Source organism: Candidozyma haemuli, assembly GCF_002926055.2.
Source record: "Candidozyma haemuli strain B11899 chromosome Unknown A_2014730914, whole genome shotgun sequence".
Classification (NCBI taxonomy): domain Eukaryota; kingdom Fungi; phylum Ascomycota; class Pichiomycetes; order Serinales; family Metschnikowiaceae; genus Candidozyma; species Candidozyma haemuli.
This window is the reverse complement of record NW_020289906.1, coordinates 1,034,475-1,056,343: the sequence shown is the minus strand read 5'-3', so window position 1 is coordinate 1,056,343 and position 21,869 is coordinate 1,034,475. Positions and strand designations below refer to the sequence as shown.

General features: G+C 45.9%; 9 protein-coding genes across 9 annotated transcripts; 4 read left to right on the top strand and 5 right to left on the bottom strand. All coding sequences in view use genetic code 12, as the record gives it.

The window, feature by feature from the left end:
- Positions 1–1,077: 1,077 nt before the first annotated feature.
- Positions 1,078–3,648, top strand: CXQ85_000467 (uncharacterized protein; the record flags this gene model as incomplete). Its single annotated transcript, XM_025484212.1, has 1 exon — positions 1,078–3,648. The coding sequence occupies one exon, from the start codon at positions 1,078–1,080 to the stop codon at positions 3,646–3,648; it is 2,571 nt and encodes an 856-aa protein (XP_025342427.1).
- A 114-nt stretch (positions 3,649–3,762) lies between these two features.
- Positions 3,763–4,623, bottom strand: CXQ85_000466 (mitochondrial 2-oxodicarboxylate carrier; the record flags this gene model as incomplete). Its single annotated transcript, XM_025484211.1, has 1 exon — positions 3,763–4,623. One exon carries the CDS (start codon positions 4,621–4,623, stop codon positions 3,763–3,765), a length of 861 nt encoding a protein of 286 aa, XP_025342426.1.
- Positions 4,624–6,671: 2,048 nt separating this feature from the next.
- Positions 6,672–7,538, bottom strand: CXQ85_000465 (uncharacterized protein; the record flags this gene model as incomplete). Its single annotated transcript, XM_025484210.1, has 1 exon — positions 6,672–7,538. The coding sequence occupies one exon, from the start codon at positions 7,536–7,538 to the stop codon at positions 6,672–6,674; it is 867 nt and encodes a 288-aa protein (XP_025342425.1).
- A 1,381-nt stretch (positions 7,539–8,919) lies between these two features.
- On the top strand, positions 8,920–9,435 carry CXQ85_000464 (3-hydroxyanthranilate 3,4-dioxygenase; the record flags this gene model as incomplete). Its single annotated transcript, XM_025484209.1, has 1 exon — positions 8,920–9,435. The coding sequence occupies one exon, from the start codon at positions 8,920–8,922 to the stop codon at positions 9,433–9,435; it is 516 nt and encodes a 171-aa protein (XP_025342424.1).
- A 90-nt stretch (positions 9,436–9,525) lies between these two features.
- Positions 9,526–10,152, bottom strand: CXQ85_000463 (uncharacterized protein; the record flags this gene model as incomplete). The annotated part of the gene is made up of 1 exon (XM_025484208.1): positions 9,526–10,152. The coding sequence occupies one exon, from the start codon at positions 10,150–10,152 to the stop codon at positions 9,526–9,528; it is 627 nt and encodes a 208-aa protein (XP_025342423.1).
- Positions 10,153–11,596: 1,444 nt separating this feature from the next.
- On the top strand, positions 11,597–12,490 carry RPL5 (60S ribosomal protein uL18; the record flags this gene model as incomplete). Its single annotated transcript, XM_025484207.1, has 1 exon — positions 11,597–12,490. The coding sequence occupies one exon, from the start codon at positions 11,597–11,599 to the stop codon at positions 12,488–12,490; it is 894 nt and encodes a 297-aa protein (XP_025342422.1).
- A 125-nt stretch (positions 12,491–12,615) lies between these two features.
- On the bottom strand, positions 12,616–16,176 carry LPI9 (protein phosphatase regulator; the record flags this gene model as incomplete). Its single annotated transcript, XM_025484206.1, has 1 exon — positions 12,616–16,176. The coding sequence occupies one exon, from the start codon at positions 16,174–16,176 to the stop codon at positions 12,616–12,618; it is 3,561 nt and encodes a 1,186-aa protein (XP_025342421.1).
- A 2,782-nt stretch (positions 16,177–18,958) lies between these two features.
- On the top strand, positions 18,959–19,498 carry ISU1 (iron-binding protein; the record flags this gene model as incomplete). Its single annotated transcript, XM_025484205.1, has 1 exon — positions 18,959–19,498. The coding sequence occupies one exon, from the start codon at positions 18,959–18,961 to the stop codon at positions 19,496–19,498; it is 540 nt and encodes a 179-aa protein (XP_025342420.1).
- A 441-nt stretch (positions 19,499–19,939) lies between these two features.
- CXQ85_000459 (uncharacterized protein) lies at positions 19,940–20,845 on the bottom strand (the record flags this gene model as incomplete). The annotated part of the gene is made up of 1 exon (XM_025484204.1): positions 19,940–20,845. One exon carries the CDS (start codon positions 20,843–20,845, stop codon positions 19,940–19,942), a length of 906 nt encoding a protein of 301 aa, XP_025342419.1.
- Positions 20,846–21,869: the final 1,024 nt, after the last annotated feature.

Here is a 21,869-nt window from a genome sequence, read left to right as displayed (position 1 = left end):
GTGCTATGAATCCTTTCACGGTTATTGTAATGATGAAGTGTCTGGTATGCCTATTTGTCTGCCTTGGGGCAGAACGCTTAGATGGTGGGCTAAGCATGTAGAGGTCTAAATGATGTAGTTAAGGCAGATGAACAGGCAACAAGTCAAGTCAATGGGATTAGAAATGGCATCTGAAGCTGGAGTAACACTTTAAGAGGTATTTTAAGTCCAATTGAAGCTACTACGGATCATCACTTGTAGGTGTGTTGGTTGCTAGTGGACGTACCATGTAGACATACAACCTTCCAGCAACACACCAAACAAAGACAGCTCCCTAACAGACCTCCAATAGACATTACACATTGAACCGTCTAATGACCATAATAAGCGAAAGTACCACAAAAACTTCTTAAATAACCCAAAATGCCAATTTTCACTACCCTTAGCATACCCTTCTTACCTATCCTACAACTCACCACATCCCCAACCAGCCAACCAACCAACCAACAAAAACCCATCAATTCCCACTTTCACCACTTTTCCCACCATTCCACCGCCCCATCCACTCATTCCCATCGCCAACTGCTGCCCACAATCAATTCCATCCTTCCTTCGCTTAACCCTCCAAGCCTCCACCTTGTGCACCCTCCCCATAGTCTCCAGTCCTCATAATCCATCCATTGCAGGTCGACGAACCAAAACAGAAAAGAAAGGCATGTAAATAAGTAACAAAGAAAAAGATCAACCGACCATCAATGAGACCATTGAAATCCCTAAAACCACCAAAACCACTAAAAGTGACTTGGACTTCCCCAATTGTCCAGTCCACTCTGTGCGGAAGTCTCAAAGTACCCTGCCGCTACTACCTCTTACTCGGCCCCACCAGTACCGATCTGATCCCAGCTGGCCAGAAACAACAAATAAACAAAACCCACCAGAAATAGACAAAACCAAGTAAATTGTATTATCGGCATTTCCTTCCCTTTCCCTCCCTTCACTTCCAACAACTTTTCACTGCCAGGGTCTTGGGGCCTCCCCACCTTTACCCTTCGCGACACATCAACTTATCTAGCCTGATCAAACCACATCTTCTTTTCCATGGACTACGCAAAGCTCCTCGGCAAGGACGTGACACAGGAGATCCACGCCCTTTTCACCGAGGCAATTGACCCGGCGCAGTTTCTGGCCAATTTGGCCAAGGCGTCTGAGCCGTTGTGGAGACCGAGTCCGGCTCCAGTGGCTGGTATAGATAGGATCTTTCGATATGGAGTACACCTTTTGGGCGAGGCCGTGGACTACCAGCCTGAGGAGGCCGAACGGTTGCAGCCGCCGAAGATTGTGGAGAACGATCTGGCGAGGGAGTCGTCTGAGGACGAGGAGGATATCACTGCTCAGTCTTTGGCAAGAGACGAGAACGGGAGTGCTCATGATATTTCGGCATTGCCGGCGCCACGGAAATCGTTGGCAAGGGAAACTGAAGGAACAAGTGACGGAGTGGACTCAGGCTTGGGCCTGGCCTTGGGCCTGGGCTCAGATGGTCCCAAGGAAAGACGTGAGTCTGTGGTGAGTATCTCTGAAGATACCGTGGAGCTGCCTCCGTTGGGCGAGCTTGATGTGGCTGCTCGGAACTTGCTTGTGACAAGAATTGCGTCGGTGCTTCGGCTTTGGTTCGGGAACCTCTGGGAGGCATCGAAGAAGAATAATTTGGACGCTGTGGGGATCGTTTTTGATGTTCCTGGCTCCAAGGGCAGACTTACAGAAAAGCACTTGGCTGAGTTGTTGCTTAGGGTTAAATGGTTCATGGATGCGGTGTTGAACCTTCCAAAGTCCCATATCGGGTACCTAGGGTCGTTTAAAGAGCTTATCTTGCTTATTCACGAAATCCTTAGAGGCTTGTACAAGGCAATTGCGTTGGAGAGAGATAAACCTGGCTCCATGCGCTTTTTAATTGTTAAGAGCGTCCTTCATTCTTTCTTTAAAGTGGATTTCTCCCAAACACTCGATAATATCAATGCTCAGACGTGGAAGAGCACAGAACAGATCGAGCAGGCTGGTGCTTCCAAAAACGACATTCGTCTATCCTACGAGACCTTGATGCAGCTTTATGTGATCCAGGGCTCCTTGGCAAGCAGCCCGGTGAACATCCTCCTTCTAGATAAGGTCTCTTTGTCGTTGGATATCACCACCATTAGAACGACCTCACCTAATATCTACACCAACTACTTTTCCTACAAAAACTTTGAGGATCCTGAAGTGCTCAGCCATTACTCGTCTCGTATAGTGCCGGTGTTGGCTGCCAACTTCAATTACTTCTACGGTCTCATGGATGACATGCAATCACACACATTAAACCATTCGTCCTTCTTTTCGTGGATTACGGGCCACAAACTCAGTGGAAGTGGTTACATGTCTATTGACACGGCTGAACAAGTGACGAGCTTGGAAAAGAACTGCAAGAACTTAAGTTCGGTGAAGAAGTTGAAACATGATCCTTTGCTTGAAGAGATACTTCGTTTCGAATGCACTTCTAGACTTAACGCAGTGGGAGTGATCCAAGCAGAAGATGAAAGGGCCTTGAGAGCTCCAGGATTCTTGAACGTCACTCTACTCATATATTCATTGCTGCAGAACCCTACCTTCATAAAAGTGTTGACCACTCAAAATGAAGAGAAACTCGAGTCAGTGTCTATCTTGAGACTCTGGCTTTGTGTTTCATCGTATGTTCTTCATCACCAGGTGAGGCTGAAGATAAACACCTTTAGTGCGAGGTTAGTGCTCCTAACACTCCTTAAGCTTGTCCTGAAAAAGTCCGGACCGATGGAGCAGCTCAAAACCATGACAATTAACGAGTTCAAATGGAAGCTTTGTCATCACAGATCGCCTGTTGTGCCTAATGATCTAGGCGGCAAGGGAGAGAAGAATATTCTTTTGTACATTGTTGATGTCATTCAAATCGTGTTGAGATTCAATTTAAACAAAAAATTAGACTTGGATAATTGCAAAATAGCATTGACTATTTTGTATCACATCCTTCTTGAATTCGAAGAGACTCCTGTTGATAACATTGGCGCCTACAGATGGGTAGAGCTTTACCGTACCTTGATCCATTTTGTGAAGTTTGTGGCTAAGAACTTCAACGAAGAAGATTTGAAGTATGTGGTTGAAGAGGTCTACCTGATCTTTGATTTGATTCTTGGACCCAGCTATGATGGAATCTTTGAGATCTCTGAAGATTCCTGGATCATGGGCTCACATTCTGTTAAGCTGGTCAAGTATGATTTACTTCTCACCATGCTTCAGCACTTGCAACCGTTAGTCAACATCTACGGTCGTTTTCTCCCCAAAAAGGAGAATACAAAGCGGACAGAGCTTTACTTGACCAGGCTCACCGAAGAATTTGATCTTCTGGAAACTAGAGAGCGTGATTTATACGAAGTTAACGCTAAGCTCAGCAAGATCATGCTGGAGTTGGGAACGAACCCTGAAGACCACAAGAAGGAGAAACCGCCGTTGACGACGGTTTCATTAGGAGCTTTCAATTACGCCGATACATTCAAGTACTTGGACAGGTACCAAGACTACATTGACTTCGACAAGCAGGTGGAAATCCTCGACATGTTTGCAGTGTTGTATGATTTTACATGGGTTAGTCGGAGAGGCAAAAAGTAAATACAAGGAAATTGTTATTACAGGTATATTCTAGACGGCCGAGATGCCTGTTCGTTCCGGCGTCACGAGGCGAAATTGGTATGACGATGGTGTGTAGAGGCAGTCTGTAAGGTATTACTTCTTCTCGTGGATTGTTCTGAAGAAATCCATGCACGTAGTGAACACCACCAAAAGGATACCACCACCAGGGCCCAATCTCAAAACCTTTGGAATGAAACCCTTGTACAAGGCAGCCACACCTTCTTCCTTGGCCACAGTAAGCACCGATGGGATGGTCCAGATGTATTTGGAGGAACCAGCCTGGATTCTGGACTTCACCACATCGAAAGGAGTGTTCATAATGGTACCGAAAGTACCACCGATGGTACCACAGGTCAAATCTATCATTGTCTTCTCGCTGGAAGTCTTTGGCTTTGGCATCATGGTTCTAACCTGGTGGATCAAGCCAAAGTAACCGGCGTTCCACGCAACGTGTCTCCACATGGTGGACTCCAAACCCTTGTACATTCCGAAAAGTCCATTTTCCTTCACCACATGCTTGAACACGTCGCCCATGCCATTGAACTTGGACGTCTTGTCTTGCAACTTGATCTTGATCAACTCAAAGGGCACCACGACAAACGACTCGGTAGCACCGGCAGTAGCACCAGTCAACACCGCCAACGACTGGTTCATCTCCTTCACGTCAAACGCCTTTCTGTAGAACTTACCCCACTCGTCATTGGCAGCAAACTTGGTAGCTCTCTTGGGCGCCTCCATCAAGATCGGAGCGGTGATACCCTTGTACAATCTGGAGAAACCTTCTTCAGCAACAATCTTACGCAAGCATCTAATGGTACCGTTGTAATCAGAAGTAGTGGCCAACTGCTGTCTAGTTTTCACCACATCCAAAGGGTACATAACCAAAATCTCGGAGACACCGGCAATGGCGCCCGAGGCGAACTGGTAGATAAAAGGCAATGGATTTTCAGACATTTGTGAGGAAGAAAAAGGGTAGGGAAGGTTGGAAAATGTGAGTTTTGGATGGACTGGAATCAAGCGAAAATTGAGATTTTACAGAGACAGGAAAGCGGGACCGAATTCCCACGAGACAGACAAAAAAAAAAAAAAAGTTCCACAAATATGCAAGTGAGGGGGGGAGACTGTTAAGCCCAGCCAAATGAACTAAGCAAAGGGAAGAGAAAGGAAAGGTTTGAAGAAAAAAAAGGCAATTATTTGTTGGGAATCCACGGCTATTTATACCCAAAGGCGGGGAAGACCTGCCTTTCTATTCTTTAAAACTTTGCAATTGGTGTTGGCGGTGCCTGGAGGTTGCTGGGTCTGGGGACCCCGAATTTTTCAGTCCATACTGGCAAACTCGCTGTTACCGCTACCGCTGCGCATTTTTACTATTTTAGTTAAAAAGTGGGAAGTGGGAAGTGGAATTGGAGATTTGGGGGAAAAAGACAATTAGTGGGGGATGGAAAGGCATCACGTGATGAGGTGCCACCACGTCAATTATCACTACCAATTCCCACCGCTTCAATGGCCACCAATCTTGTCCAGTCCACCTTCCCTTTGCTTGTCTTATCGCTGTTTCGCCGCGCAGTGTGGAGACTAAAACCCGCAGTATGGTGTGAGTTTTTCGCGCCTGTCAGTGTCCAAGCGAGAAAGCCCGAAGGTGGATTGAAAAATTGGTGGAGACCGGGAAATCTCGGGAGGAGGGGTGGAAAATTCTGGTTTAGTTTGGGTGGGACCATTTGGCCTGGTTTGGGTGGTTTCGGTTTTGGCGGTGTTTGGGATGGAGGTTTGGGCTTTTGGGGTATGGTTTATAGACCTCTTCGGAGCTACTGGGTACTCAGTCGCGACAACCAGTATGGGTAGGTTAATGAGATGGATCATTGGTTGGGAAGACTACTACGAGGTTTTGTTGCTTTAGGGGTTTTGTTGTAGATTTATGGGAATGGACGTTTTTGGAGTGTTAGTATGGCGGGAGTTCCATTGGTTCATAGGCTTCGGGTCAAATAAGTCTTCTCTTTCTTATCTAGTTCACGTTGAAAACCTGGAAGAGAAGTCACTCCAGGTGCTACACCATTGTCGTTTGAAATAATATTGAAATTGTAATTTTTTATATACCCACTGACCCAGAGGAAGTTAAGGTTCGTGTCGAATGATTACAAGTGACACAGGGACGCCATTTACGCCCCAAGAGCTCCCCTTAAAAGCTAAAGGTTTCAATATGGAACAAGGTCATTGGGGTGAGTTTTGAAAATCTTGAGCCCCAGAACGGTCTCGAAGACTTCGGTAAAGCCATGGTTGTGTCACAATTGGGGTAACTTGACGCATGTCTCTAGAATATGTACATTGGAATGGTGATATCTCGTAGTTTAAAGCCTGGGCTGAGCTAAACTTCAATTCTAAGCAACTGGAAACACCAGAAGAGACACAATGTTTATCATTAATTTGAAGTAAAATTAATTTTCAATTAATTTGATTTTGCTGGGTAAAGTTGACTATCTAATTCATATATTTGCACCCATTCGCATATTCAGCACATAATACAGAAACAACTAGAAGACACAAAAAAACACAAAGAAGCGTAAAGTACCGACAAAAAGAACTATAAGCAAACCAACACATCCGTTACTTCTCCAGGTACATTCTAATAACCAATACTACCCGGTTTTGTCGAATCGATGAGGTCTCGAGACACTAAGACCTAAGCTGGCCTGCACACAAACACACACCGGGTAACGCAGGCCACCTATTTAAGCAGCAGGCCATCTCAAACTTTTCATACCCTTTTTCTTTTCTTCTTCGTGCGGCGACCAGAACTTATACCGTGTTGCTTGTCTGTTTCCGATATCCCTACGAGTTGGCAAGTGTCAAGTTCTGGCCAGAATAATATCCAGTGATGGACCAACGATCATCTTAACGCCCTTTCATGAGTCTCGCTGCCGGGATGGTGCCTTTATGTATCATTGCCATGGAGTTCGTGAGGGCTGGTAGATCAAACATTCCGACGAAGAAATACGTAGTTTTCTCTATAACCACTGGCCTCGAAGAATGGCGTACATCAAGTTAGCCATGACGCCAGCGTAAATGGCCCACCGGCGGTCCTTATTGACAAACGAGTCGTCGAGCAAAACAAAGATCACGGCCACCACGCCCAAAAAGGCTCCAATAAGCATTCCCACAACGAGATCCTCATTATGGTTAGACTCTTCAAGCTCAGCCAGAGCACGTACTGTGGGAGCAATCACGCCAGTATCGTCTTCAGCGCCTGCGCTGGTAGTGATACTACCTGTGTTGTTTCCATTGATGGTAGACTCGATCCAACGCTCCTCGATCTGTCGTATAAGCTGCTGGCGGGCCTCTTCTTCTTCCACATCTGTGACATCGCCTGCGTTCATGTGCTGGAGAGCCTCAGGCAAGTAGACGTCCCGAAACTGCCGTCTAAGGTCATTCACGTCTTCCTGACTGAATCCTTGCTGGAGCAAACGGTCAAAACCGACAACCTGCGGAGCCGTAGACACCTGCTGGGGTCTCCTGTCAAGCTCCCGCTCCTCAGCAAGCTGGTTACTCGTAAGTGTTTCTCCCACAAGGCAATGGATATAGATCTTCAACGGCTCGTCCATCTCCAGAAGCTCCATCTGGCGCAACTTGGGCGTGAAGATATCGTCACGGAAGTTTGTAAGCTCATTCAACACCCGTCCATTATAGATAAGCCTTATACGGCGTTTGTCGGTGCCTTTACGGTTGGCACGAATCTGCTGTTTGAGCCACATACTGCTAACAAGCGTATTGACATCGTCTTTATCGAAATTGATGGTAAGCGGAAGCTCCAAGTCCTGGAACGGCTCGGTGCCACCGTCAGCATCGGTAAAACGCACTACAACGACGACTTTCATGGCTGGGGGCTTTAGTGGGTGGAGGTAAGTGGGAGTATGGAAAGAGTATGGAGTGAGTTGATATGAGTGCGGGAGGCGCACCAGCTGGGGTGGAGGTAGTGAGAGGAAAGAGTGGATGAGTTGAAAAAGAGAGTGAAAATCGGAGGGAGAGTTTGAAAGAAAAAGATGAAGTGTGTTTACTTAATTTACGTCAATGGGAAGATTTTTTTTTATTTGACTGGTTTGGAAGGGAGGGAGGGGGATTGTAGGTAAGTGTGGGCTGGTGGTCCATTTCGCAGCCATTAGTGGAAGGCTGGGGAGGGTGGATGAAGGCTGAATATAGTGAAGGTGGGTGAAGATGAAAAGATGGGGAGAATGGGAAGGGATTTAATGACTTGTGTTTGCTAAGGTAAAGAAATTTGTTGGGTGGAATGGAATGGGTTAATCTGGTAGAGGCATTGTGTGGTGCTTAGTGGAGGCACACTGTGTGGATGCATAAGTTTCTTGTCATTAGAAGACTGCCTCAAACAAAGACCGAGGATGGGAGGCACTACATTGCTTCAGGGCTTTGGAATAGAAAGGAATACGAAGAAGCAGAACTATTTGTGGTCTTTCTGGAGAGTTTCAGACCATTTAAGGCTGGTTGTACAGATTGCCTGACCCTTCCAAGTAGGAATTAACGGTAATGTGTTGTCCCCTTAAAAAAATTAGTTTTTTTAAGCCTTATTTGACAGTATACGACCGTTTTATGTAGAGAACGAGAGTCTTCCAAGCTTGAAAAGCGTAGCTTACAGTTTACTGAAGGCTCTAGCGATATTTTCTGGAACCAAGCTTAGTCAAAAACAAACGTTTTGGCTCCTTATAAATTCCAAGTTACACCTGGAGACCACAAGAAGCGATAATAGATCCAAATGACCCTCTCTTTGGGTACTCTAAAAACTAAAACCTCATTTTCTCACGATTCCGGAGCGCTAGCGTAATTCTGGGATACAAGCCTTTTGACCCAATATTATATCTACAACATCAAATTTTCAAATATACCACTTTTTCACATTTCACCAATCTATGCCTCTACTGGCAGCCGTTTTTAGTTCTGTCAAGCTTCGTTCCTCATGGCCCAATGGTCAAGGCGTCTGGCTACGATAAGTAACCACTTCTGTTGGAACCAGAAGATTCCAGGTTCGACTCCTGGTGGGGAAGCTTCTTTTTTTCCCACCAGCAACCCCCATATATCTCCGTCTTCTATTGGACCCTGCCGCTCCAAACGTCCGAACGGAGCAACCCATGGCCCCGAACCTTTCCTCTTCCTGTACTACTTCTCGTAAGATATGTTCCCTCGGTGCAGTCTGAGTCACCTGCGATTCAACCATCACCAAACCTTATACGAACCTCACCACCAACTATGCTTACACCGCCAATCAACATAAAACAGTGGATCACCGAAAATGGCCACTTGTTGAAACCTCCTGTCAACAACTACTGCCTCCACCGAGGCGGTGCCACCGTGATGATCGTGGGTGGACCCAACGAGAGAACAGACTATCATGTGAACCAGACGCCAGAGTACTTCCACCAGCTTAAGGGCAAGATGTGCTTGAAAGTGGTGGACGAGGGGCAGTTTAGAGATATTGTGATCGAGGAAGGCGACTCGTTTTTGTTGCCTGGGAATGTGCCTCATAATCCAGTGAGGTTTGCTAATACGATAGGCTTGGTGGTGGAGCAAGATAGACCTGAAGATGTCAAGGATAAGATTCGGTGGTACTGCCGGAACTGCAAGGAAATCTGCCATGAAATCGTCTTTTATTGCTCGGATTTGGGCACACAGGTTAAGGACGCCATCATGTCTTTTGATGGAGACGACGATGCCAGGACATGTCAGAAGTGTGGTGAGTATAACTACTCGAAGCCACAGGTATAGGAAAAGCAGAGGGGAAGGACAGGAAAGAACAAAAAAAAAAATATTGTATATCTAATGTTTGTGTATGTATAATGATCTATGAATCGAGAGCTACTCCAACTTTTGTCTGTACAAGTGCTCACCCTTGTCGAAGACATAGTCCACGGCGTGTTCCACAGGCTCATCAAAGATGTATGGCAAAAGAGGAACAATACCTAAACCAATGGACACGGGACCGTATGTTTTGAGGGCCTTGGTCTTGACGTTCTTAAAGAGAACAGACGAATAACGAACAGCAGAGTGAATGGTCAACGCAGGCAACCCCATGGAAGCCAAACCCTGGAAAATACCTCTCTTGGCAAACTGGACCCTCCAGTCGGTCTCAGACAAGGAATTGCCCACCTCACGCTTGTACTTGTCAGCCTCAGCCTTATCGCCTTCTGCTTCAACAGTATGCCATGGCAAAAGGCCCGGCTGGTAACGGCCCTCCGTCTTCATCTTGACCTTCCACGAAGCATAACTCACGTCACACAACAAGTACGCCCACGACACACCGTACCCCAATGTCACCAAGTACGGATGGGCCACTGGTCTGAAGGATTCACCGATATCCGAAGTGTAAGCGACATACCTGTGGGAGGCACGAAGGATGGTTCTGAGTCTGTTGGCATAGGCAGCGTATCTAACGCTACCTTCTTCGTTCTCCGGTACGGTCTTTTCGGCTTCGACGGTGGACATTGGAGTGGTAGCAAAGAGAAGAGGTTCGGCAGATACGGAGGCTGGGGTTGCCGTTGGTGCACTGATGCGGCCAGTGTCGGCTGGATAAGAGGCAGAGGCTGGGATGGAGGGAAGAGAGAGACGGGGAAATGGTGGAAAGATGGTGAGTTGGTTGGTGAGTTGGTGTTGGTTTATTGGTTGGGTGGAAAAAAGTGAAAAATTGCCTGTCACTTATGCCGGTTGTGTGTCAAGACGCAAGTGAAGCAGATCAGATGAGGTAGACAAGAAGGGTCAGGGCGTGAGTCGAGGTGGAGAGAAGTGGACATATGAAAGGGAGGAGAGAGAGGAGGACAACGGGAGGTGTGTTGGGGTGAAATTTGGGGATGTTTGGTGATTTTGGAGGCCGGTTTGGTGCCCCTTCCCTGTAAGAGGGTATGCTTATGCGGTTAGGTAGCAGGGCGGTAGTTTCAGGTACCAGTGCAGTGGCGATGCCATCAGGAATGTGGTGATGTGGTGATAGTGGGTGTAGATTTTAGGGAAAGAATATGTGGGATGGTTTTGGAGGGTATGGAATGGAAGTGGGTATTTGGGGTATTTTTTGGGAGTGTGGTTGATCTATTGTCTTCTCGCTAGTTAATGTATGGTGAGTTGGTGAAAGTAACCCCAGACACTTCACAGGTTTAAATGGATTAAACAAACACGTAGTGTGCTCAATTAAGCGGTACCTGGTGATTTCTGATTCCAGAATACCCTTTTTTGTGTAAATTTTGAGTGGTAGTAGACATGTAGTAGATGTAGTTGATGGTTTTTCGCAGCCATTTATGTGTAGCCGAAAGGGAGATGCAACTAGCCAAGGATCGGTAATTTTATCATGTAAAGTAAGCAGACAACGGAGAGTATGAATAAAGAAGATAATTTAACTTCTTTAATATAAATCGAAAAAAGTCCAGTGAGCTAGTACAGCACTTTATCTAGTGAAAGTGCTACTCTTGAAAAGCACCACCAATTGCAACTCAATTGCACAAATAAGGCCGGAAATTTCGAATGCTACTACCATTCAGTTTTGCCCAATTTATTTAAACCCTCAATTCCCAAACTTACCAATACTTTAAGCTCTTCTTCCATATACTTATCCACCACAACTACAAACCTCAGTACCTCATCACTCATATAAACAAAGTACAACTCTAAGAACCATCACAGCTACATATCCAGCAACGTAACCAGCTGTAGCATCATATCTCTTTTTCCTCTCCCGAAAGCACAACTCCCATGGAAATCAGCTTCCAGTCTATCCTATGTCCAGCCTGGAATATACGCTGAGGTGCGCAAATCATGGTCCCTGGGTGCGAAACATTTCAAAAAGTCGTGCGCGGCCCATCATCTCCAGAAGTGCCTCAGTGCGAGAAAAAGTGAAAAATTCTTCTCTCTCCCTTCCTACCCCATCTCCAAAACCAAATCAAAAATGGCTTTCGAAAAACCAGTCAAGACTTCCGCCTACTCGTCTAGATTCCAGACCCCATTCCGTAGAAGAAGAGAGGGTAAGACCGACTACTACCAGAGAAAGAGATTGGTCGCTCAACACAAGGCCAAGTACAACTCTCCAAAGTACAGATTGGTCGTTAGATTCACCAACAAGGACATCATTGCCCAGATTGTGTCTTCCCAGATTGTCGGTGACATTGTCTTGACCGCTGCTTACGCCCACGAGTTGCCAAGATACGGTATCAAGCACGGTTTGACTAACTGGTCTGCTGCCTACGCTACCGGTTTGTTGGTTGCCAGAAGAGCTCTCCAGAAACTCGGCTTGGACGAGACCTACCAGGGTGTCGAGGAAGTCGAGGGTGAGTACGAGTTGACCGAGGCTGTTGAGGATGGCCCAAGACCATTCAAGGTTTTCTTGGACATTGGTTTGCAGAGAACCACCACCGGTGCCAGAGTTTTCGGTGTCTTGAAGGGTGCTTCTGACGGTGGTTTGTACGTTCCTCACTCCGCTAACAGATTCCCAGGTTGGGACATTGAGTCTGAGGAGTTGGACGCTGAGCTCTTGAGAAAGTACATCATGGGTGGTCACATTGCTGAGTACATGGAGGAGTTGATGGATGACGATGAGGAGAAGTACAGACAGGTGTTCAAGTCCTACATTGAGGAGGAGATTGACCCAGAGGATGTTGAGGAGATCTACATGAACGCTCACGAGAAGATCAGAGAGGACCCATCCTTCAAGCCAACTGAGAAGAAGCACACCAAGGAGGAGTACGCTGCTGAGTCTAACAAGTACAGATCCAAGAAGTTGACCAAGGAGCAGAGACAGGCCAAGATTGCCGAGAAGATCGCTGCCTTCAAGGCCGAGAACTAAGTGGTTGGCTTGTAACCTCACTAATTAATCTACATAGTTCAATACCTTCTATCTCAACGGATGTTGTTGTAGTTTACAGTAGGTTGCAAATGCTAAGCGAATATATTCCTATTCTGTGTGTGTGTTTATGAACCGGCGTCCTTGTTGGACCGTACCCTCTGGGCTTCGTTCAATAGCTTATCGTAAGCCTCATCGACCACGGGATGAACGTTTTGTTCTTCGTTGGAATCGATGGAATGTGTGTCGTCGTCCTGGACTGTTTCCTGTGCGTCCTGAAAAGCAGGCTCGGCGGTTTGAGGAGCAGGCGGACGTTGATCTGTTGCACCTTTGTCTTCCGGATTGTAGATACCATCCAAACTGACTCTGTGGCTATTGATTTTGGTAATTAAGTCTGTAACAGAGTCAACGCCTTTAGCGTCAATGATGGCTTCACGAAGCTCTGATCCGGATGGAACGGCGCCAATGACCAACTTATCTTGCTTCTTCTCATCAGATGCTGCCTCTTGGGACCTCCTGTGTTCCATGAAATAGCCCCAACGATGGAATTCACCTTCTTCCTTCTCTTGTTCTTTGGCATGTACTGAAGTCTGTGACATCGATCTAAACAACACTGGGCGACCGGTTGTGTTATCAATTGGAACTGTCAGACCGTCAGAGCCAGACTCCACGACAACCTGGTGCGGTTCGAACGTTTGTTCATTAGAAGCACATGTTGCCGCTGCTGGAGGCCTGGACTTGGCCATCAAGATCGGTCCAGCATCAATAAGAGCCTTGGATCCCTCGTGAAGCTGTTGGTGATCGGTCTGTTTTTGTGGTTCAGAACGAGGTCCTAAAGAAATGGCCAGATCGAGGGAGAGCTGCTTGTCTTCATGCGCCGAAGGGGATGGACTCAATGGGGTATTAATAAACTTCTTTGCTTTCTGCTCGAACAAGTGAACAACCTTTTCAAGCGAAGCATCGAGGAGACAGAAACGCAACAAACTCTCCTTGTCTTCGAAATTGAGAGCTCCAGTTGCACGCTTTTGGAAGAGTCCATCGATGATCTTGTGGATATCCTTTCTGATCGAATTTGTTCTTTCAATCAATGCATTGGTGATGATCTTCTGAAGCTTCAAATCCGCTTCTCCAGAGTTCTTGTCGCTTTCAATCAACATCTTTTCGGCGGTTTCCATAAGTAGAGAGCCGTCAAACATGACGTCATCCTGAGCAGCATCGCCACGGCTTGAAATGTCGGGCCGGATTTGTCTGTCCAAGTTCTTCATCAAGTAAAGAGCAAGTCTCTGTGAGAGCTCATCGGGAACTAAATCGTAATCCAAATCAAGATTGAAGATCTTGGAGTTCTTGACCGCGGTGTACAACGAACCAATACAGCCACGGTCCAAATTACGGTTACCAAGAAGCGAAACATGCACGAGGTTCTTAACCTTTGGCAAGATATCAGCGATGGCATCAATTGATTGGGATGTGAGCTCGTTCAAATCAAAATGAACACGCCTTAGTGAGGGGAAATATGGCAAAGTCTTGCTAAGTTTTGAGATGACACCAGGGAAAAGCTGTGGCAAAGAACTCAAATCCAAGAAACGGAGCGTTTGTACCCTTGCAAGTCCTCTTAAAAGTTCACCCACTTCCTCCATATTCTGAAGGTTTGTTGAATTAAGCGAAAAGAAAATGAGTCGAGTTTCTTTGGTGCTGAAAGCATCGATAAATGGACGAAGCTGTCCCTGACTCAAATCATTATAGGCAATGTCGATACCCACACACTTGGAGTTGGGTCTGCTGATCCAGTCAGCAATCAATCTGCACTTGTTTACGTTGATTTCAGTAGCAGCCACGCCAAGTCTGCAAGTGGCAAGCGTGAGAGCTTCCTCTAGAAGCTTCTCAAACGTGTCGTCAGTGAGCTTGCAACCGCCCATAACGAGTTCCTCAATACCATTTCTTGCAATCAATGTTTTAATGAATAAGTTCCAGTTCATGGCGGAACGGAAAGAAGTCTGTTTAGTGACTGTTTTAACTCTTTGTTGAGAGATATCAAGCTTCTTGACGGTACGGTTTCTTCCCAAAAACTCACAAAGGTATAGCCAACCGGTTTCATCAATGGCCACATTACGAAGTGAGAGCTTCTCCAAAGTTTTGCTGTGAACCAAAGCGCCCAACAAGTGCTTGAGCATCTCGGTTGTCATCGTGACATTATCAAAAATAACCGTGTTGATAGGGGTGATGGCGAGGAAGTCGCTAAAGGAAAGAACATCTATCAACGTTGGTTTTGGGTTGAGAAGCTTGAGCGTCTGAAGAGGGCTCGACTTGTTCTTCAACTGTTTAAGAGTAGCTGGAATGGGTAAGATCTCACGAAGATGGCAACAACGGCTGTAGATATCCTCAAGAGATAACTCTTCGATTGGAACTTCCGTGTGTTCATCCTTCTCGTCGAAATGGTTCTCGTGAACATGCAAAGGTTTATCGATCTCGATCTTTTCTGCCTGGATGTCCACTTCATCCTCTTCAACAGTCGATGGACATTTGTTGGAGGTCTTAAACAGAGAGATCTGAGCTGCCAAGCGTTTAGCCGAGAGATGGGCATCCATGGCGTGTTTCTCTGCTTCAGCAAGCGCCTTTCTCTGTGCATCAACAGCCATTTGGAGCTCCTTCTCCGAGTACTTCGTCTCAGCAACATTCGTCTTGTTTCCTTTACTGTCACTGACAGAAATACCCTGTGAAAGTCGAGGGAGAGGAGCAGTCAAGTCTTCAGGAATAAGAACATTACCTTTCTTAGGACGCCTCGAAGGAATCTGCTGTTGAGGATCGTCACTGAGCTTATCCAAAGAGAAAGCAACACGTTTAAGCTTAGGTTGGGCAAACTCCCGCATAACCTTCTCCTTGTTTGGGTTTTTGTTGAGAACTTTCCTTTGAGGAGGCGGTGGGTTTTGATCGACATTCAGTGTTCTGCGTTTAAAGAAACCGCTACGATCTGAATCCACAGACAGTTTAGGACTCGACGAGAACGAAGAACGTCTGCCCTTAGACTGTGGGATAGCAATTCCAGCCTCTGGCGGTGGCCTATTAACCAAAGAAGCCAAATCTTGGTTAGCCGGTGGAGGAAGCGACCCTGAGCCGATCATATTAGGATTAAGCTTATTGGAGCCAGGATGAGGGCTCTGGCTAGGCGAGTTACTAGCACTCGACCCGTTATTCGACGACTTAAACTTCAGCGAGATCGAACTAAAAAACGACCGGCCTCTTCCCGAGTTAGATCTCAGTGGAGGCTGCGACGACCCCAGCTCAGTATCCAGAGAAGCACCATTTGAAGCGTTCCCGCTGCCCAAGTTCATAAAACTGATACTAGATCTTCTCTTTGGCTGCAGTGGCAGGTCCTGAGACGCCGTTAGCAGCACCGACGACGCAGAAGGCGATTTAGAAGGCACCGGCTTCAGCGGCGGTTGTTTAGGCGTAGCAGGTTCAGCTGGCACTGGCTTCTCCAGAGCCACAGCCTTAGCAGGAACCTCTTTGGCGTCCTCCTTCACCTCACTAGCCACAGCCTTCTCCTTATCGCTCCCATCCTCCTTCTTATCGTCGTCGCCAGGTTTATCCAGGTGTAGCTTCTTGGTGAGCTTCTTAGACTTGCCTCGAAAGAGCCAGTCGACGTCGCCGTTGGAGACGCCAGTCTCGATATCCGAAGGCGGAATAGACATTCAGAAAGACAAAAAACTAACTGCTTTTTTTCTGTTTCTGGACGTGAAGCACGGTCTGTTGGTAGCTGTTCTTTAGCTTCTGGTGGTGGATCTTAGTTTGCTCTCCGTGCAGTGCGATATATTACCAGTGAGCAGATTCGGTCTAATCGAGGTGAGAATAGCCGCTGGACACGCTCAGATGGTTTTCTTATTGGGCAAAGGGTCAATTGGGAGGGAGGTCGGAGGGTTTGAGTTTTTGGAGAGATTGATGGTCAGTGATGGTCAATTTATGCCTTTGGCGTGGGTTGCGTGAAAGGCAGCAGGATAGAGGATACCAGGCTATATAGTACAAAGCATATGATTAAATGATGTATTTACATATATGTTATATATATATATATATATATATATGTTTATATATGTTCATACATTTACTCATAAATTCATCTAGAAACTTATATTCATCAAATGGAATGCTTACCTATTTCATTTACCAATCTGGCATTGGCTGGTACTTTCTGGCGTCTGCCTGGCGCCTGCCTTGCCTGGCTTGGCTTACCTTGGCAAGCTGTCAAGGAAGGTTTTGGGCTACATAACGGGTTGACAGGTGAGACAAAAGAGGGATTTGGAAATGCCACCATTTAATTAGGTATGGGGCTAATGGAAGGTTTAGACGAGATACGGGATGTCTGGTGGGGTCTTTGTTGGTCTAGGATTGTGATAATGGCTGCGAAATGCCTGTTCTGGTAGGAAGTGGGAGAGGAAGGGAGGAAGCAGGAGATAGGAAAGTACAAAGAGTGAATTGGAGGTAAATTGAGACGAAGAGTGGCTATAGAAAAGAGCATTCAAAACGTGTTTGTGTACGTTTGTGTTTAGGTGGATGTGTATGGTTGTGTTACTTCTGTTACTGGGTACTGTTCAGTGAGCACTAAGATGTCAATTAAGTCCATTGACTAAAAACACATTCGTCTATTCTTTGCCCTCTGATAGGCTGGGAGTCTCTCTAGTTGATAGGCTCTGGCCTGTTATCTTCCCCTTTTTTTGCCTATCTATGGAGAAGCCTCCCTGGTAGCGCCGTAGCATGTGAAGTGTTGTGGCTAGTGCAGATCATAGTGTTTTGGTTAATGTGGTGGCACCCGGAGGGCATAACTGGTAATAAAGGAACGGGTGGAGAGAAGGCATTTGTTTTGAAGAGGGAGATTGGGTGGCTTGTCATTGTTTGTATTGAGTTGTCCAAGCGTAGGAGAGAGGCAGATGTATGGGTAGTCTTTCATGAAGGGTGTAGGAGGTAAAGGAGGGTAAGAAAAGTATCCAGCAGCAATCAGTAGAGGTGAAAAATCACCTTTGAATGGCTGTTATTGGGTATTTTTAACTGTACATGTTGTAGGTGGAAAGTAGAGAGGTGAGTATATGGCTGCAAAGGTAAGACACTAAGGCTACGGACAGACACTTACATACAATATGACTTTGTATTGGTCTTCTGAACTACCAGCCATCAGCATATATCAGTAAGAAATAGTTATATATCATTAAGTCAACCTTACAATAAAAAGAGCTCCTCTTCATTGGACCTCCTCTGGATTGAGTTGGTCTGTTCTTGAGCCTCTGACTGCTACTCTTGCCAGTACCCCATAATCTCCAAACAGCCAATCCACACAATTCCACGACTCCCCGAATTCCAATCTCACCATCAAACCACCACCCAATCCGCTCTAAACAACACTCTCTATAATCCAATAACGGGACTAGCCGTGCTCGGACTGTCTTTGCAACCACTCTGTGGGACCATTCTGACTCTGACCTGACCCCACAATGTCGCATGAACAGAAATACAACCAGCAAAGCTTAAATTTGAAGATTCACGGCGGCAAATAGCCAAGACATGGTAGTCAAGAGGAAACTACTGGATTCTAAATTATATCCTACTTAGGGTTTGACGTGTTTGTGCTTGTTCTTCAACGCACTAAGCCGTCAAACCCACTACGGAAGTCAGTCACTTTCCACACGCATGGTCTGCTTACAAGTTGCATGGAGATAGCTTCATGAAGTGAGACAAAACTCCATCTAGACACTTCGAATATGGTATAATCTGCCCAATATAGACTGTAACGTGACGTTATAGGCTTCTATGGAATGGCTGCGAAACAAAAATGTCGTCTTATGGTCATCAGTAGGGGTCCACACAATCCACCCCAATACACCATGTACCGACATAAAAAGTAGATTGCGCGCACCGTCAGATTTGCCTCTTTAATATGAAGTTCTTAGAACTTCTCTATCATGATTAGGGGTGGGATTCACTTGGGCCTTTGCTGAGGTAGCCACGACATTGTCGCGTCATTGGTAACTCGGACCGGATCCGTGTCTCATGCACTAGGGCCCCTACCCACAGCGACATACATAAATGTCGCATGCTAAATAATACCTAATTTTTTTTTTCGCTTCTAATTTCATGCTACTTCTTAACCGGTCATTTTCACATCCTTGTCTCTTCTCCGTACTCCGTATCCCGTACTTCCGTAACCTCCTTTTCCTTTTGTTAGGAGCATCCTCCCCAATGTCGCGCGAAATCCTTTCTCCCCTCAACCAATCAAATCCCCTAGTTCGTCTGCTTAGTAAATGTCGCGCGCCCCGGCCTCGTCGTTCCGGAACCGACATCGGGGCCCACATGACCGGCCCTGTATCCAATCCTCTCCTTCCAGTCATCGCTTATCATAAAAATCAGTCTCTCCGCACTCTATTATATATATATACCTTTTTCCTCATCCTAGTGTATATTTCTCCAGAATCAATCAAAATAACCATGTTGAGACAACTTGCAAGACCTATGCTTACTGGCGCCAGACTCGCCAGACCAGCCCTTGCTGCCACTAGACCAGCCGCCATGAGAATCCCTTCCATGGTTCCTGTGACTTCCAGAAGAATGTACCATGAAAAAGTGCTTGATCACTATGCCAACCCAAGAAACGTTGGTGTGTTGAACAAAAACGATGTCGACGTTGGTACTGGTTTGGTTGGTGCTCCAGCCTGTGGTGATGTTATGAGATTGCAGATCAAGGTTGATGAAGATACTGGTGTTATTCAGGATGTCAAGTTTAAGACGTTTGGCTGTGGTTCAGCCATTGCTTCATCTTCCTATGTGACCGAGCTCGTCAAGGGTAAGACTCTCGAGGAGGCTATGCTTATCAAGAACACTGCTATTGCCAAGGAGTTGTCTTTGCCACCAGTCAAGTTGCATTGTTCCATGTTGGCTGAGGATGCCATCAAGTCGGCTGTCAAGGACTACAAGTCCAAGAGAACCAGCGCCGTCAAGGAGCCAACCTTGGGCCCAGCCACTGCTTAAACAGTGCCGACACTTTTGTTTGGAATCATTGCATACACCTAGGTAGGTGGTTCTTGTACATTTTTTCCCCCCTCCAGTGCCCGGGGCATTTAGCCCCCAGCACGTTTTATGTTTGATGTTTGATGATGAATTCTCCGTGGAGACGGAGCTGGTTAGCAGTTGACAGGAAGATGTGGATGTCGATGTCGACATTGGCAGCACTATGTTTTTAGTTGGCTCAGAAACACTCGGTGTTTCAAGCGCAAGTTGCTTGTCATAGTCTTATTTATTGTACACCGAAAGAATATAGTAACCAAAATAAAAAAATAAAAAAATGAAAACAACGATTCCTTCTGTATCTTTATGTACCCCTGGATCGAACTCTCCAAGTGGGCTGACTTTTTACATGGCTGCATATTCGCTTATTCCGGTAATGTCCATGTTTCTATAAAAGGTTGTTGATCACACCACAAAAAGGTAGTTAGCAAAAAGGTACTTAGCAAATTGCTTGCCTAGGAAACCAACCTCTAGTTCCCAGTGACGCATTCTGGTCATGGAAACAACACTAAGGCCAGTCAAAAACGCAATTACTCCGTATGCGATCTTCTTAGCTCGCAAGCTGAACTGTCTTCTGTACTTGAAAAGTCCACTTACAACGTGATAAAACGACACCCACAGCACAAGAGCAAGCATTCCGTAGTTAAGCCAACAGCCTACTTGTCCCAAGTGTGATTGCTGGAAGTAGTGAGTGACATATGATAAGGTAACCAACGAAGAGTCTCCATCGATGGCTACCGGGCCTAGCTTCATTTTAGCGTAATGGTAGGCCAATGCTGCTGTAAATACGTAACCTGAAAACGTCAATGGTGTGAAACTGGGGAAGTTGGACGAGATCCACAGCTTCTTGAACCCTAGGCCAAATATCGTGCCTATACCTCCAAGCCCAATATCGTCTCTATCCTCCTCTTTTATAATAATGTCTCTTTCTCTCTTCTGGGCCTTTTTCCGCCTAGCCACCATTCGAACCAAGCGTAGCGCTAGCCCAGCTCCAATGTGAAGCACAGCAGTCAAGTTCACCATAGCTGGTTCTAGCAAAGGAGCCATGTATACGTTTCTGCACATCTCAAAGATATCCTGGCACGTTGCCTGGCTGATGCCTAGGCCCGGAACTATCACGGTAGATGCTGTGTGGAGCCCATAGAAGCCCAAGAAGCCGTACGCCAGGTACTTCTGGACATTTAGTAGTATGGATGATGCCTTATGGACCCAAGTCTTCTTGGGCGGTTCAGGCACATACTGTGGCTCATCCTCTGGATATATCTCGTCTAGAGGATCAGGAACAACCTGCCTTAGATCTTCAACAGACATTGATGGGTGTATGTGGAGAAAGCAGTGGGTTGATGATGGCCCAATGGGAAGTGGTTGAAGATAAGCTTGCTGTGTGGAGGACCAGCGAAGAGGTGGTGAAAGTCCGAGTCCGCCAGAGGAAGTTATAGGATGGGGAGGTGTGGTTTTACTTGGGAAGGTGGAGGAATGTCGGGAATGGCTTAGAATTTGTTAATTGGGTGTTTTCGATTTGTTCTGGTGGTTATGGGTATTTATGGTTGGCTGCGAAATGTGCTGGGTAGTATCAAAATGGCTGCAAACAAGTGGTTTCGAGGAAGTTGGGAAGTGAGAAGGAGTTGGGAGAATGAGATTGACGGTAGAATTGTTTGATTTGGGAAGTTTGAAAGGACATGAAAATGGTGGAGGACGGAGAGGGAGTAAAGGAACCGTGAGATGTGAGTTGTTTGCTATATTCTCTAGTGTCTGGTTAGCTGAGACACTGGTTGCATCAACTAACAAGGGAAATGCTTTGCTTTACAATTTATAGTGTCCTTGGATTGTTTAGGAAATGAGATGGGATATAAGGTAAGAAATAAAGAAAGAAGGAAAGAAATTAATGTGGTAAATATGCTTTATCATATACTAAGTAGTAAGAATGGAAGTAGTACAGCTACATAGGTAATATGAAATAGACGCAAGCTACTCTTAGTTATCTTCTTTAAGATTGTCTTTGATTAAGAATCTAAATCAGTCTTTTTTATATTTTATTTACGTTTTAGTTACCTATAGGAACTGAACCATTCGTACTACTTCTTCATACAGCAGCTTAAGGACAACCATCCAAAGAAGTACTTCATAAGTAACCATATATTTACTTCATAAGTAAACATATATTGCTTTCAACAAACAATAGCCAAAAATTCCAGGCCACAATTATCAAAGTAAAGCCTTTAATTCAACTCATAACAGCTACTTTACCTAATCTAGATTATCTCGTGGTTTCATGTCTCCTGTCTCATGAGACTCCCTTAAACCAGCGCTACCATACTGAACAATCCCTACAAAA